This window comes from Haemaphysalis longicornis, unplaced genomic scaffold (genome assembly GCF_048455015.1).
Source record: "Haemaphysalis longicornis isolate Haplotype H1 unplaced genomic scaffold, Haemaphysalis longicornis Haplotype H1 scaffold_2, whole genome shotgun sequence".
Classification (NCBI taxonomy): domain Eukaryota; kingdom Metazoa; phylum Arthropoda; class Arachnida; order Ixodida; family Ixodidae; genus Haemaphysalis; species Haemaphysalis longicornis.
The window spans coordinates 123474458-123491471 of NW_027526295.1; the positions used below are offsets into that span (position 1 = coordinate 123474458).

The window sequence follows — 17014 nt, forward strand, 5'->3', positions numbered from 1 at the left end:
GGTTTAGTAATAACGCTAATATGGAGGTTTAAATTGACATTTTTTGCCAACGCATTTTCATAACTCGCCCTCGATCATTAGCGACGGCTAAGTTTAAGGTGTTGCTCCCACCTTCGCATGTAATCACGGAACTTGATTAAACCTTTTATATAGAAATGAATCCGTGTCAGAATGAGTACAGAACCCAACCAAATTTGCTGTCAAGGTCTCACGTGCTGGATGTTCTAGGCTGTATTTTCCGCTGAAATTTTGCAGATGATGTATGTGCGTTCTCAACAATCTATCTCCGACGTTATCTCGCCTTCAAAAGTTTGTGTCAGTGCCCCTTTAAAGGTGTTTGCTGTGAATAAGGGCTGCGGTACATCCATAACGCTGTCATGGTGGAGCTCCTTGTTGCTGAAGCAACTCGTAAAAACGTCCTAGAGATCGCTAATAAACTTTCAAAAATTCACGGAAGGATTCAGAAGCCCCCCCTCCCTCGCCTACCCCCTCCGCCCCCCCCCCCCCCCCCCCAAATACAACAGGTAGTAAACAAATCGGCATCTTCCCCTGGCATGCAGGATTGGTCATGCAGACTTGGCACTTCGTTTTCAGTACACACTTCCTTACCAAGTGCCTGCAATATGCGACATAGCAGGTTAATAAAATAAGAAAGCCCACTAACGACAGTACAAGCATCAACGGCAGGGGTAGCCCAGAAGAAGGCTCTTGGTATTTTCGTTCCAAATGAGGACGTAAAAAAACATTAAACTTTTTGCAGCCTTATAGAATGTGCGCCTGCCGCTTTTGCTTCATGCGCAGAGTCAAGAAGGGGAAGGGAAAAACATTCCTGGTGCCTGTCGGTCAAATTAATCCCTCGTTAACTCGAACTCTGCTATCTCAAAATATCTTCTCGAAACTTTTCTCACAATGTGTTTACCTCCCATAGGCGTTAACCATTTGCCCGCTTTATCTCGAAACGTTTTTTCGGAGGACCACGGATGCCTCGAAATACTGGCAGAGAGGACAAAAGGCACAGTCCGCTGCAGGCAGCTGATAAGGTCCCCGTTCGAATGGTTACTCCCGCCGAACGCGGTCGTGAAGTGCAAGTTTACGCGGACTACGCGTCCCCGTTACCGGAATGCTGTCTGGCGCGTACATCATTGCTGTGGACGACGCAGCTACTGATCACGCGGACGAGGAGGAGCCTCCAGAAGTGCGTGCGTACAACGGCAGAAACAACATACATGCTGCGTCTGCTTTGTAACAAGGTAGAATGCAGCGGTGGCGACCACCAATCCATGCGATGCATTGAGAGGCTCGGGTACACTTTTCTGCGGTGCAGATGCGAACACGAAACAGCAGAGCGCAACACAGTTCTTTCTTCCGCAATAATAAAAGTTCCTTTTTCCTGCGAATTATTTTGCCTTTATTACGAAATCTCCCCTGTGCTTTTGTTAGCACCACTAGCTGTTATTTCAGAGACCTGGCCACAAATTTTCTGCATTTGACTTAACTCGAAACTCTGCGCTTATCTCAAAATTTTCAGCTAATTTTACGACTTTGAGTTAACGAGAGCTTACTGTATATCAACAATTAGCGTTTTCAGAAAACGCCTAAAAATGAGAAAGTATCGTTCAAGCGGAGTCATAACGTTTCTGCGTCTACTTTCGAAATCAGCTGACCAAAGGCGCAGGTTCGATTCGCGGCCGCGGCGGGTCCGCTTTTGTGATGGAGGATAAAAGCGAAAAACGCCCGTGTCTTCGAGATTTCGGCGCACGTTAAAGATCCCCAGGTGGTTACAGTTAACCCGAAGCCCCCCAGTACCGCTTGCCTCATCGCCTGTGTAGCGCCGGCGTGTTAAACTTCATAATCCAAAATAAATCAACTTTGCAAGCGCAAAACACCGCCGCGAGCAACGCAAATATTGCCGCGCGCAGGCTGGGAGCTGGTGCCGGGGAGCGCCGGCTGTTCAGTTGTCGACGACAGCAGCGCCGCCGCTACACTGGTTTTATTTTCTGCGCGAAAGTCGACCTGGCGGAGCAATGGGAGAGGCCGCCGCTCGGGCCACTCTAAAACTTCTAGTACACTCTAGCGCAACCGGTAGCCATCACTTCCATCAACACCACCACACGGCGCATTGTGATTGGCATTTTCCATAGAGTTAATACTACTTCCTCCATGGTGATTGGCCAGCGGCGGCCCGCCATCTTTGAGGAGCACGAGCGGTGCGAGCGGTGCACGAGCCCTCCATGCACGAGCATCGCATTCTTCGGTTTCTCGTGCTCAAATATTCCATCGATTCTGTCCGGCAGGAGGTCGCTAGTGCCCCCCATTACGACCCTGAACAAGGTTGGCTCACGGTTGCGTCTGCAGTCTGCGTTGCCCGTGTTTCTTGCTGGAGTCTCCAGTCGAGTGAGTCCCCCGGCGCCCGATGTCCCGTTCGTTGTGATGTCGAGGTCATTTTTCAATGAACAACGAAAACGTCCGCTTGCGCTGCCCTCTTTGGAATTAGGCTTGACTCGTGCGCTTCGTCTCCTGTCTCCGTGTTGAGGTGAGGTGTCGGCCATCTGTGAAAGTTGGTTGTTTGCGCTTTAGTTCCCAGTTGCCATTTGCTTTCAACGTGTGGCAGCCTGCGTGCGTGTAATTTTTTACACAACTGCGCATTTTTCTCTTGCAGCCTTCGATCCCGCTGATGCAGGCTGCCACGTCAGCGGTGGCGCCAAGCGAGACGGGAGGACCAGACCTATGCCTAAGCTGTCATTCGGCTCGTCCAGCGGCGGCTGTAGCAGCTCCCTTTCGTATGTTCTCGCTACATTAGTGCTTATTTTGCCGTGTCTGCTCGACGTATTGTCTGCCTGAACAATTTACAGCCCAGTGAGAAATGCGCCTCAGTGGTGGAAACAAGAACGAACTTCTGGGCGTGTGTTATTGCAGAATACTTGTTGGGCAGCCAATTTATTCGGCACCTGTGCTACGATTGACAGTTCTCCTGTTACTGATTTTCGTAGCTGATGTTCGTAGCAGGGCTTCTCTGCTGCTGTTCTACCGGCAACGTTTACCTGTTGTTGGTATATTAGGACTCATGCGCACATTGATTAGGTCTGCATTGTCCTTTGTTGCTTTGACTGGCCACCGCGGCCTCAGACTGCACTAGTGGTTGTGGAACTATGTAATCACACAACAGTGATGACGTAATTTGACATTTTTCATGTCGCGCCAAGAAACCTCGAAGCCTCAAGAAAAAGGTGTGGTTAGGGAGGTCCTGGGAATCGAACCAGTGACCTTTGCGCTGTGAGGCCGGCAACCTAACCACTGGGCCACCCCAGAGGCCTGAGGGGTACAGGGTTGGCAGTGGTGGTGACCACTGCTAACCCTGCGGCCAATCACATGCGGCCACACGTGCGGCCAATCGGTAACGAAAATAGCGCGTGCTAATGCACTCCAGTTTGGGAAAGTTGTGATGATAGCTGCTTGCAGATGAAATGTTCCGGGCCTCCCTCGTGGAAAACTTTCAGCGGCAAGTTTGGAAATCCATGCGACGGGCAACAGCTGGGTCTCCGACAAAGGGAGAGGGGCGGCCAGCTCTGCCACTTCTCCAGCGTTGCGCCACTAGAGCAAGCTAGGCTGATTTTTTTTAGAGGCATTATGCAAGTAGTGTTGCCCAGTTAGGGCAAGCAGCTGGCTTGTGGAAAGTAGGAGCAGTATTTATACAAGCACCACCCCTGTTACACAGAACACAGTATAAGAAGCCACCAACCTCTGGGCATGTGCTAGTTGTATCCCCCGATGCACAAATCACATGTGACCACCGTGTGTAATAAATAGTGAACCGTCTTTGCAGGAAGCATGTGCAGGTTGGAAGCCACCTGGACACCCTTCGGAATGTCACTTGGTGGTCTGCTCACAAGTACTGCTTGTAAGTATGGACACCTTCTGTTCGTAGCGGCAGCCATCAATCTAGAGAGGGGTTTCGGGCATGCCAGAAACATGTGCACTATGTACCACATGACAGCTAGCTATTGTCGTGTTTGAATTGCAGATTGCTGTAGTTTCTTTCCATCTCTTGCTAGCTGAATAAAACAAATAGCCAAAGAGAGAACTTTTGTGTGCATTGATTCAACTTGTTTGCTATTCTTTGCCTTACATCATGCCGGAAAATTGTTCCAATCTTTTTTTGGAGGCACTGGCGTGTCCTAGCTGTCATTAATGCATGAATGTGGGTGTTGGTACTGCCAAAGCTGAAGATAAAGCTAGTTGGTACATTTTAAAATAATGAACTTTCCATTTTCTCTTCCTTGCATTTTGTTGTTGATGCGCTGTTCTTTTGTTTTATTAGTGCTCCTCGGATACTCATTCCTCCAATTAGAAAAAAAAGTCTATTAATGCTTCTCCTCACACAAAAAAAAATTAACCCAATGGCAGCTTCAGCTGAGCACGATGGTATGCTAAATGCTCTTTGTTTGGTATTCAAATGGCACCATGAATCGTGGCTTGAGTAGACATCGAAGGTGAAGCAGAGGTTGTCAGAGACCCCACGCAAAGACCTGGATGGGTTGTTCAGTGCTGCTTGAAGGGGCAAAATATACTGCTGTGTGGGTGTACATGATTGTTATCTGATTTTCATAAACCCCTGGTATTGCTCCAGAATTAAGTCTTTTCCTAGTGGGGGCAGATCTTGGTTTGCATGTGGTCTTTGTTCTTTCAAGGGTCCCTGTTGACAAAATGCCACTTTGCTTACTTTGGAAGTATTAGGCTTTGGGTACTCACTCAGCCCCATTACAGCCATGAACAATGTTTTTTTTTTTGTAACCGGAAAAATACAAAAAATGTCGAAGCGCTTTTAAATTTCACGCTACACCCGCATATGGGCAGGAGTTACGTATCACAGGCAAGCACTGAAAGCATAGTTACCAGTGTGTTAAATGCTCGTTGGCGTTCGAGTGATATGATCAGATGGGACTAGAGGCCTCTCTTCAGTCGCACAGTCGTGTTTCTTGGCGGCGGTGTGAGAAGTCGGCAGCCACCGATCACACAAACGAGATTCTGTGAAGTCAGAGAAATAGCGAAAAGTGGCTTGGCAGTTGCCCCTGCTCCATGTGCTTTCTTTCATATCTCGATTTTTTGTTTGAAGTGTGTGATTATATTCGTATCGTTGTTATCTGAACGGTGGCGACTCTGGTCAGACTGTGTGCAGCTTGCAGATGTGACCACGTTATCATGGGCGCCCCGTTAACCTCTTTCTGGCATGATTGTAGAAACAATATGAAGTCGAGGGAGAGCTGATCTGACACAACATTGGGCTCTGAAGCAATTACTGCTGCGGAGGAATTGACTAGATCACGGAATGCAGAAAGAGTTGACGTCTGTTTAGTGTCCCCGTGAGGAGACGTGTGATCTCTCCCATGAGAGGGACAATGCGTCATGCTCAGGGGTGAGACAGCTGTGCATATTGCGCAGTTCTGATACAAATGTGTTTTCCTGCGCCGGGCTGCTCCAAAAGCTTGAAAATCGCAAAAATTGCGCCAAACTGCTCCAAAGCAGTCCGAGAGCCAAGGATATTAATGCTCCCGTCAGTTTCGGTGGGGAAAAATGCTTACTGACGGAATAATTTTCCAGCACCCCAAAGGTGATGCTGTTTGTAAAGGTTTAATCGATTGATCATTTAGTAAAAACCCGCAGAAATTCTCCCCGAGATAGTCTTTTTGAAAGTCACAATGTCGGGTTGCACATGTTATATTCTGTGAGATTTTAAAGTCTTCTCATCCAAAACCATTGCAAAGTCCTAAAGAAAAAATACTTATGTGTACTGAGGCGACAAACTACTTGTCCAAGTTGATGAAAAAACGACACTTTTCGGAGCGCCAAATTTCCGGAACGTCATCACGGGGCGCCGCCATCTTGGTGTGGAGAAGGTTAGGAAACATGGCCGCCGAGCGAAGCAGTTGCTCGTGGTTCAGGCAGAGTGCTCTTCGCCGATTTCTATTGTGGTTTTGGTTATGAGGGTGGCTGGGTTTACACTTAGTCGTTTGGTCTGTTGCGGGAAGTTGCGCGACTTCGGCCTTGAGTGGGAGGCGCGGTGCGTGCTTAAAGTGAAATTTCGGACTTATTGCGGTGTTATGAAACGCTGAGTTATTGCTGCCTTTGATAGCGAGCTTGCGAGCGGCGGGAATGGGACGTCCCATTTCGATAGCAGGACAGGCTATTATGTGTCCGATAGCAGGACAGGCTATTATTACACGCTAGTAATAATAGTTCATCTATCTGAAGTGAAATTTAATTCCAAGATGGAGGGGGCTAAATATATCAACATTACTCAAATTACGATCGTAATTAACGTGCACATTGGGGATTGAAATGGGAGGGCTGGTGGGGTGTGACGACTGTCACCTCACTTTGCGCAACTTTTGCCGTGGTTCTGTGCATAAAGCCCAGTCTGGGATTGGAAAAATAATAATTTCTGCATTCACATAATAAAAATGCTTTGCAATTGTTTAGTTTTTCAATTCGATATTTCCAACGGCACTCCACGCTATCTTTGCATAGAGCTTCAGAATTTAAAAATGGTTTGTGAAAGGGTAGTGGAATAGAAAAAAACTATTGAAATGCTGTTTCAGTGTTATGTACGTTCAAAACCGATTAAAAAGTGCACTTTTCTCCCCGGAGTTGCCAAAAATGTGATTTTTTAGGCCCCTATAAGGTGACATAATAAATGTTCTTCTGCTCCAAATCAAGGTTCTTCTCCAAAATAGAGATTTCGCTGCTCCAAAAACTGCTCCCAAATCTGATTAAGCTGTCTCACCCCTGCATGCTGTGCAAGTGTCATCAGAAGTAATGGGAACACGGTCTCTTAAATTTACAGGAATTTCTTCTTCTGTAAACTGCCTGGCTGCATTGATGTGTGTTTAAAGGAGTTCTCACTAATAGAAAAAGCTTCCTGTATACTGGTAATGGCTGTAGTGAAGCCAGTAAGACACATATCTTGGGGTATGCGCAAATCCTTGTTCCAATTACTTATGATGGCACATGTCCATTCACTTGCCACTGTCTGCTGCGAGTTGTGATGTAATACGGTGTGATAAAGGTGCAGGCATATTTTACGGTAAGACTGTCTTCCACTAGGCTCTGACCAATATTGCTATCGTCTGCTGTGTTGCATTGACAAGGAATGGCATTGTGCTCGCTTCAGGGCAAGTTGGAAATGCTCTGTAGGTCTCAATGTAATGTAGGTAGCTTGGAAAAAGTCTCACTGGAATTGGCCACTTAGATGTCATTGTCATTATGCCAAGTTTTATTTGCTTGTGGTAGTATTAGTGTGTGCACTGTAGGTGTAAATGCTACAGAATTCGCCTGAAATTCTTGTTCTATCGAAACTACCTGAAACAAATTGTATGAAAAATAATATAGAATTAATTTTATGGATGTTAGTACCTGTATGTGTCTTTTTTTAATGAATATACAGTCACCATACAGAGTTCCACGTGGTTGTCCACCAACAGGGCTTCACTGGCCTCGCACCTTCGTAGCAGAAGCAGGGCTCTAAATTCTTCTTTGGCATACATTACAAGGCACAGTCAACAACTAACACTCGCAATGCCCTTCCACTGCAGGCGTGCTCTCTGCCTTGTGGAACAGTGGTGGGGGCCCTACGCTCTGGGGAGGAGAACGAGGGGGAGCGGCCCAGTCCTGGCCGCCTGGTGCTTTGGTGCCCTGGGCAGCTACCTGGTGGCCTGCTGCCCTGTGCAGCAGCTGGGCTGGCACCAGGTGCCCGAGTGGGGCCACTCCTTCCTCTACTATGCGGGCCGGGAGTGCCACTACTCCCCCCCTGACACCGCTGCTCCACCTGCCTCTTCGCGTCCGATCCTCCTCCCTGCCAGTAGTCTTCGGGATGGCCCCTTCTCCCAGGTAAGCCTTGACATCCCCTAAAATGAGGGTGTCGGACCGGAATTCTTTTGGGTTAGGTTCGGGTTCGAGTCTTTTGGGTTCGGTTTCTGGGCACCATTCCGTTCCGGTTCGAACCGGTTCAAATGGTTTTGGAGAGAAAAAAATTATTTGCGAACCGGTTCAAACGGGTTCGGAGAAAGTTCCATCGTTTCTCTGTCAGGTCGGTATAAAAACAAATTCATAATTTAGGTTCTTTTTTCTTGATAAATGTTGACTTGGCCAACTTGACTGTACAATGCACTGCAAAATGTCTTCCATGGAAGGCCAACGATTACAGCCCGATGCGAAACACAAGGTTCGCATGGACAGTTAAGGCTGCTTTAGACGGGTGAGTGTGAAAGCATCTCTTTATCGCCTGAAGTTTATATTTATTTGATTTTAGTTCATTATAACACTTAAGTTTAACTTTATTCGTGGCTCATAAACTTGCACTTTCATAGACCACAGTTTCTTTCTTGAGGAAAACAACAATGGCTCAACGTAGCCGCCGCGGTGTCTCCTTGTGCTCCACTCCCATCGCCTAACAGTGACTGGCCGCACCTAGTGTCCAAATGCATTTTTGGCCAGCGTCTTTGGCGGGCAGGCAATTTTTTTGAACAGCACAGAGCCTGCCCGTCCACCATCTTTTTTGGCACCATCAATTGTTGCCACACACACGTGCACGCGCACCAGTCTTGCGGAATGGGCAGCCCCATTTCATTCCAATTTCGTGCAGAGGAATGTAAACTTTCCGCAATTCCATTTCTTTCAAATCCTCGGAATGCCAAATTGTCGCCCATTCCCACTCCTGGAATGGCAAGAATTTACTTCTTGGTGGCTGTATCGGGTTGTGAACGCAACATAACGCTGAAGTTATCAGACGTGTTGAGAAGTGCAAAAATATGCATGCACGTCGCCAAGGTCGAGGGCTGGCCACAGCTTTCTGGTAGATCATGCAGAGAAAAATATAAAGTGAATGATGATGAGAGGGGCAAAGCTAAAATGCTTATCGGTAAAACCGTGAAACATTCGCCCGCACATCATATAAAGACTCGACACGTCAAGCTTTCCACCGCTCCGTTGACAAGCCCGTCGACGACGTCGATGTTTGTGGTGTTTATGTAGGGCTTGTTTGGGACGATGAGAATCTCCATGGGTAAGTTGGCGAATTCGGTGTGTGACATTTTAGCCACCTTGGCGTTTTAGCCAGCTTAGCCACAAAGCGTTTTGGTTTAAAGCGTTTCAAGCGATGCCCTTTCATTTGGGATAGAGCGTATATCCCTCAGAAAAATTGGTTGTCTGTCCCTTTGAGCCTGCTCCCCTGTGCTTTCCAGGTGAGCCCTGGGACAGCTGCAGCGCCTGGGGGCTTGACGTCTTGAAGCCTTGCCGCCGTTACCACAGGAGGCCACTCTGACACGGACAGTCCCTGGGCACCGTGTCAGCTGCCCTACAGCAACTACTTTATTTTTAGTTTTGTATTATTTGTAGCGTGATTTTTGTTTGCAATACAAATTGTAGATTGCGAGCCATGTGTGTGTTATTCGGGCTTAAAATGTGCAGGCTCCGTTCAAACGCATACATGCATTTGTGGCCTGTCCATGCCTGCTGATGTGAGGCCCAAATGCGTGGTGGGCCAAAAGCCAGGGAGCCTTTAGTGGCCCAGATGGTTATATGAGTGTGCTCCCCACGGCAACAGCTCCTGTAACCTACAGCCACCGACGCAGCCAAACTGTGGCCAAACCTCAAATTCCATTTCCCTACTACTGCTAGTTTTCAGCCTTGGCAATGAGTTGGCGCAGCATATATGGGTCAGGAAAGTATCCAACTGCAATATATATAGTGGCAATGCATGTGGTTTATGGTCGAGTTTGAAATAGTACACTTGCCAGTCCGATTGGGCCCGCACAGTGAACTGTACCCGTGCATCGGGTAGCAAGCACGAAAGCTCCACAGCGTTCAGTGATGAAAGAAAAGCTCTACTTGAATGGCCGGCTTTGAAGGAAATGATGTCGAAACGTAAAAAAAAAAAACAAAAAAAAAACTACTCACTAGTTTGACGAAAATATCAAATTTCTGTCTTTGGTGTGTTGGTTTCATTTCCTGGAAGGTAAGTGCGGCTTTGAAAGAAGTTGCCAAAAATTTGGTGCCAATTTTAAAGTCTCTTTGACTGTACAAGCAGTTACAGTGACTTTCAAATCTTCGCGGGTGACCTAGAAGGTTTGAATTCCCAAACAAACTAATAGTTAACTTGCTGCAGTTTTTGCCTAATTTAAATAAAATACGTTATTATTGCACTAGTGCTGGCCCGACTGCACTGTGCCTATTTTATTATAAATTCAGTGAACGTTTTTACTCAGTGGTTAATCGGCTAATTGTGCCAAGACAAGCCCCCTGGAAAGCCGTTTCTAGCCACCATACCACGTGACCTCAACGGAAAAACGGCGTGGTTGAAAAAGGTTTCGGGACGCGTTGGCTGGTTGAAACTTATTTACAAAGCGAGCACTAGCAAGGGAAAGTGGTGCGAAGAACGTATGGAGGCCGAGATGCAAAGTGCGTGCAAGAAGCAGTGCAGGTGGTTTCTCTTGTCAATGAGTTAGCGAGGCTTGCTACGCTGGCGGACAAAGGCCTTGAATGTGGGCCTGTACTCCAGTGTCACCAAAATGTAGCGACTCTCGGCTGCTCATGCTGCTACCTGTTAGTCTACTGCAAGCCGCCGTAAACAAGGTGAGGCATTGTGCAGGTTAGTGCAGTTGTAAACCAAGTTTGCGCGTTGTTGACTGCGATACAGCCCGCTGTTGTGAAGCCAAGCAAACGCCTCGAGTTTTGAGGGTTGATGGATCGCGTCGAAAAAGTCTGTTGGCGACGCTGTGGTCAGTGTTTTGTAGGGAGTTTTGGGGCGTGAGTAGAGTTCTCGCAGATCTGCTCATACCAACTGCCATTCTAGAAGCAACCACTTTCTGAAAAAAAAATTTTTTTTTTGCTCCAACTGGGCGTTGCTTCGTGTTGTGTTGTGAAGTATGTTGGCATGTTGTCTTCAATGCCAGTATAATTCGCGTGTCAGCTACGGGCATGGAGGAAAGAATACTCAGGAGAGGCCCCTAGCAGGGTTGCCAGATCCTCGAAGAAAAAAGGAGCCAGAAAATTGACCAAAGTAGCCATAAAAGGAGCCAACTGGCCGCGGTCGATTTATTTGGGAGCCAGAAAAGTAGCCAATTGCAATTTAAGCTTACTTGCGCATCGCCACAGCAAAAAAAAAGCAATCAAACACATCAGCTTGAGTTTTGTCACATCACAAAAACACTAAAAAACGTAATCCCCACTTTTGTCACATAGCATTTGACTAGAGAGTCGACTTGACTAGAAAACTCGGGTGTACATGTACTCGAGTTGACTTTCTCCAGCATTTCCCGCGGAACCGAAAATAGCTTGTGACTCCTTTCAGCCGCAGTCTAAACTTGATTCTGAGGATCTCGAGGAGTACGTCGTGGGACATTCTATTCCGCAAGTCACTTTTTGTGAGATCGTCGGCTGAAAATACCCTTTCTGCTTCTGCGTTCGATATAGGTAGAACAAGGAGCTTCATTGCGCTGTCTGCAATGTCTACTGCCGATGCAACCTCCGTGCAGTGGCATTCTTGCCCATGGCGAAGAAGTGTATGCCAGCGTATACCTTCCAGGTGCACGTGCACGGCGCAACCGGCAACACAAAACGAGTCCAGAAAGAAACTGCACAAGCTGTGTTACGATGTTTCCAAACCTTGCTGTCATGCCGCCTATGTTGTGCTTGCGGTGCAGGCAAATGCTTTCGGTATAAAGAGAGCGCAGTCATTCGATGAAGCCGTTGCTTGCAGAATAAATAGATGCCACTTATTTTGTGAATGTTTTCCGGTATTTTAGCGTATGCGGTAGCTGTCAACACAAGCGCCAGAACAATAGCCATAAACTAGCCAAGTAGCCAGCGCTTTTTTTTTGTCGCCGTGGCCTTCTAAAACTAGCCATTTTGGCGTAAAGTAGCCACATCTGGCAACCCTGGCCCCTAGCATCCCAATGCATTGCGAAAAGTGTAGAGGAAGTTACGTCATTTTTCTTGAGCCCATGGACAATGTTGCTTACTTGTTTACAACTGCGGCGGCCAAATTTGGGCAAATAGAACGGACAAATTTTTAAGGCGCTTGCTATGCCGCTGCCTCGCTACGCTTCCAAACCAGCGCAGTCGCTACGACAAACGTTTTTAGATTAGGCCAGTTTGAAAACTCCGCCGTCGGAGGCGGCCTTAACTCGCACCCCGGCCGCACGGCGCTTACGTCGCGTCGAGATCGCCGGAGCGAGCCGCTGCCGCCACCGGCGACCTGCCGGGAAAATCCCCTTCGCTCAGCGTTGGCGAGAGCCACAGTTCGTTCTATGCTCACTTTACGCTTCTTCGTTGTGAAGTGAAGTGAAATTTATCGCTGCTGAGACGTAGCGCGCAAAGACCGCAGTGCTGTACGACCAAAACAACGCTCCCGTCGTCTGCGTTCGCCATCCCGCGAGCCTGTTGCTATGACGACAACAAACGCTACTTTGCCAGGCTTAAAGGGACACTGAAGTGATATGTAAACATTGCGGGATTACTAGCGCAAATTGTAGTCCGGAGTCCCCAGGCCATGTTTCGACCACTCTAGGCGCGTTTACGCGATTTTATTTAGTAGAAAAACTAATTCGAAAACGCTGTCCTCCTCTCTTTACGCTCGCCCATTTTCTGTGGCGTTTTCGTGTGACGTCAGGAGGGGATGAGCTGGCAATTGGCTGCGCCACGGCTGCGCTACTGCACGGCTCCCCGGCCGACAGAGTCAGTCGGCCCAGCGTTTCGTCCGCCGGCCGCCGGCGGGTCGTCGCAATCAAGGAGGTTAAAAAAAAAATTGCTTGGTCGCAATTCGTTCGCTTAGTTGAAACGAAGCCAGGACACGTTTGTGAATGGAAGAATGTGCCTTTCTTTATTTGGTTTGTTTGTACACTGTAAGTCAAGGTCGCTTCACACAAGCGCTGCACATGCGACGCTTCGCTGACTGGTACGCCAGTAGGAAAATATAAGGCCTCTTGAAGGCGGGAGAAGAGTCAGCGAAGTCAATATAGGTACTAAGCAAATAAAATCAACTGATATTTTTACTGTACAGCGTAAAACTAGGGCGCGGGAAGCACTTTTTTGCGCTGGGCGAACAAGCAGAGCGGTCAGCAGCACGACTACGCATCTGCGAACGCTTTTCCGTCTACGAAATGCAATTGCTAGACGTGAGCTACTGTGGAAACTCGGGCGACGCTTACTGCACGATCGCAGTACAACAAATAGTCACCTAAGCGGCTTGAAATGCCAAAACTAAATAAAAGTGTAAACCGGTTATACAATATATACCCTATATTAGCAATGCCTTCGCGTCCCGCTCCGTAGCCTAGCAGTCTGAGGCGCTAGGAATTCATTGTAAATGTCTTGCGAGTCACGAGTTCGAATCCCCGCGGGTACGTGCTTTTTTTTTTTTTTGTAAGTTAACTTTTTTGTTTTCCGCCGATGTTTTCTATATTGAGTTCACCTTTTTTGGGGCCGCAACGTTCATGGCTACACGAACTAGTTCACAAAACGCGCGCAGGCTGGCACTGGCGCGCTAGCGAGTTCTCGTTGGCGTGCTGTTGCCATAAGCACCGACTGCTTGCAGGCAGTGGGCACAGGCCAGAATGAACAGACCCTTGGCCTGGTGCGAACACGCTTTTTAGGATACAGGCATGAGGGAGGCAAGCTCCAAATATGGGGGAAAAGCGCATGACATTTGGGCGTCTGCGGGTACGCGGAGGGCGTTCATGCACTGCGTAGGTCTCGGCTAGTGAATGCTACGACTACAAGCCGTCCTGGGAGGCTTATCTTGTGCATTTTATAGCCGACAACATGGCAGAAGCGCGGTACGATGATTACTGAGATATTGAGAATGCCCATCCAACAAAGCCATTGGTTATGTTTTACAGAACCGAAACCGAAACCGAAACTTGTGTGATTGCTAACCTTGGGCATCGTCCAATCACGGCGCCCCTCCTCTCAACGTCACAGCCTTAGTTGGTGCGGCCGCCGCAAACGGCGCATGGTAGTTTTTCTTCTTTCGCGCTTTGTAAAATAATTACCGATTTGTCAACCGGATAAACGATGAAAAGTGTGCTAATTTGAGCCAGTCTACGCAGTGCAAGCAAAAACGGGAGCTTGACAAATTCACTTCAGTGTCCCTTTAAGAGCTGAAAAATCGTCCTTCTATCTCCAAAACGAAAGCCGTTTTTCGATTTAAACTTTGGGTGAGGGTTAGAATGGGCAAACTGAACGCGAAATCAACAGCTTAGAACATGACATCGCACCGAGGAATCAGCGACGAAGCTGTTTTCGCTTCGAAGCGGGAGGGCAGGGCGACGCCATGTTAGTCAAATCAAACCGGAGACAGCAAAGGATGATGGGATAGAGTGCTGGGCTCCGTGGGCTCAAGTCATGGCGGGACTCGGCTTCACAAATGTGACGTCAGGGCCTCTCCTAACCTTTTCTTTCCTCCATGGCTACGGGCCTCTGACGGCTTCTGCCATCGTGTCACAGGCCAGTCCCCGAGTTTGTGTTGACGTTGCAGCCAATTTGGAAGCTGTGAATTGGCCGTGAGCTTCTCACGGCAGTTGTTATTGGCCAATATCCTTGAGCGAGTAAGCGTGAATCTGGGTGGGTATGTTGTCGTCGCAGCCAAACGAAAATTGGTGAATCGGCCAGTCCACCTCCCGGATACGTCGTTAGGTTGTCGCAGACAACGCAGATTTTAATTGGGGGTTTTTGTTTGAAGTCAAATAAATTTTGTTGACAATGGACCTTTTTCCAGTAGCACTCTGCGCATGCGCTGCCCTCGCTCCCAGCGACCGATCCGCCATTCTTGGGAGGGGGGGGGGGGGTGCAAAACAGGGTTGCCAGATCCTCGAAGAAAAAAGCAGCCAGAAAATTGACCAAAGGAGCCAACTGGCCGCGGTCGAATTATTTCGGAGCCAGAAAAGTAGCCATGTGTAATTTAAGCTTGTTTGCGCATCGCCACAGAAAAAAAAACAAACACATCAGCTTCCCTTTCGTCACATCAAAAAAACACTAAAACACATAATCTCCACTTTTGCCAAATCACATTAGACTATAGAGAGTCGACTAGACCAGAAAACTCAGGTGTACATACTCGAGTTGACTTTCTCCAGCATTTCCCGCGGCACCGAAAATGTAGAGCTTATGGCTCATTTCAGCTGCAGTCTAAACTTGATTCTGAGGATCGCGAGGAGTAGGTCGTGGGGCATTCTATTCCGCAAGTTACTTTTTGTGAGATCGATGGCTGAAAATACCCTTTCTGCTTCTGCGTTCAATATAGGTAGAACTAGGAGCTTCATTGCGCTGTCTGCAATGTCTGCTGCCGAAACATCCTCCGTGCAGTGGCATCTTCCACTGCGCCGTGGCAGTGGAAGGGTATACCTTCCAGCTGCACGTGAATGGCGCAACCGGCAACACAAAACGAGGTCAGAAAGAAACTGCACAAGCTGTGTTACAATGTTGCCGAACGTTGCTGTCATGCCGCTCATGTTGTGTTTCCGGTGCAGGCAAATGCTTTCGGAATCAAGAGAGCACAGTCATCAGTACCCCGATGAAGCCGTTGCTTGCAGAATAAATAGCGGCACTTATTTTGTGAATGTTTTCACGTATTTTAGCGTACACGGAAGTGTTGACACTAGCGCCAGAACAATAGCCATAAACTAGCCAAGTAGCCAGGGCTTTTTTTTTGTCGCCGCGGCCTGCTAAAACTAGCCAGTTTGGCGTAAAGTAGCCACATCTGGCAACCCTGGTGCAAAATGCGAAGCGACTAAAACCTGACTACAACACGGACGTTGTTGCCAGCATACTGTACAAACGCGTGCTGGCAACACTGCTTTGTCCTGACCGCAACCGACGCTGAACGCTGCCCCTCACGGCTACGCTGGCAACACTTGTAACGCGCTCTGAACAGCGTCCGTGTTGCGGTCAGGTTTTAGTCGCTTCGCTCAGCTGTGCTGCCCATCACCAACAGGACGCGTCTGCCGTGCTACAGTGAATCAGTAGCCCAGCTTTATTTGGTAGCTGCTGCAATGTGCCCTTCTTGCTGGTTGCTTTCTTCAAACTGCTGCTGAGTGTTTTCCGTGTGATCCTTGTGTGAAGTTGGCTCACCGTGGTGCATTTGGTGCAGCACCACCACCCGTTTGTGCCAAGGAATCTGAGAGTGGAAGGCGAGCGTTACGCTTCCTGCAAGCTTTCGACATTGGTGCCTGTGCTGCTTCGTGTATTGCCCGGCGTGCTTCCGGCCGTCACTTTTATCTCATAGTTGTGGTGGAATATGCCTAGCAATAGTGACTAATAACTCAGAACTTCTGGATAACCCAGTGTGCCTCAACATGGTTTTACATTCTACTAGAGCGTGCAAGCTCCGCTTCAGTATGTTAGTAGTGCATTCTAGCCTGTGGGATCTGTAGTCGCATATTTTGACGTGTGTTGGTATATGTATGTTCCGTTCAGAAAAATTTAATGAGCATGTAGTCTTAAGTTTGTGCGAAGGGTGAACAACGAAACGCACAATGCTTTTTAACTATACATAGAAGCTCTAGTTACAGCTGTGACCTGTGTTACCCACTTATGATTCCTGGTTCGCTTATATTTATATTAGCAAGGCAGGTACAGACTGCTTCCAAATAATTGCCACATATACAGCAGAAAAGTGCCGCACTGTTTTCGCACTTGCCGCACTGTTTCCGCACTTGCCGCACTTGCATTCGGCGTTAGGATAGGATGATGTGCTGTTTTATGCCCAATTTGGCCTTTGGGTGAAAATCTGTTTTATTTATTTATTTAAAACACCTTACAGGCCCAAGGGCATTGTGTAAGGGGGGTTACATGAAAATTACAGAAGATGCAAGGAGCCAACACTCGGCAAAAAATGGTTGTAAAGAACTAAAAGCGTCAGTACACACAAGGCAAAATCAGAGGGGAAAAAAAAAAACGCACATGTACATTGCAGGGAAATAACGCAAAAAGTACCACAATGTTCAGAGCACACAAACCACAT

General features: G+C 47.9%; 1 protein-coding gene across 2 annotated transcripts; it reads left to right on the forward strand.

Moving 5' to 3' along the window:
* The first annotated feature begins 2127 nt into the window (after nt 1–2127).
* LOC144167359 (uncharacterized) lies at nt 2128–9424 on the forward strand. Of its 2 annotated transcripts, none has more exons than XM_077696646.1 (5): nt 2128–2394; nt 2660–2780; nt 3824–3898; nt 7590–7884; nt 9237–9424. In XM_077696646.1, the coding sequence occupies exons 1-5, from the start codon at nt 2232–2234 to the stop codon at nt 9279–9281; spliced, it is 699 nt and encodes a 232-aa protein (XP_077552772.1). In that variant the 5' UTR covers nt 2128–2231; the 3' UTR covers nt 9282–9424. The 2 variants fall into 2 exon arrangements, with proteins under 2 accessions (XP_077552772.1, XP_077552773.1); XM_077696647.1 differs by having other exon boundaries at nt 2255–2533.
* The last annotated feature ends 7590 nt before the right edge of the window (nt 9425–17014 follow it).

What these genes read in the sequence shown, in the direction of transcription:
- LOC144167359 (XM_077696646.1), top strand. Translation starts at nt 2,232, where the DNA reads ATGCACGAGCATCGCATTCTTCGGTTTCTCGTGCTCAAATATTCCATC. An exon ending in GGCTGTAGCAGCTCCCTTTC is followed by an intron (nt 2,781 to 3,823) that starts GTATGTTCTCGC and finishes CCGTCTTTGCAG; the next exon opens with GAAGCATGTGCAGGTTGGAA. An exon ending in TCTGCTCACAAGTACTGCTT is followed by an intron (nt 3,899 to 7,589) that starts GTAAGTATGGAC and finishes CTTCCACTGCAG; the next exon opens with GCGTGCTCTCTGCCTTGTGG.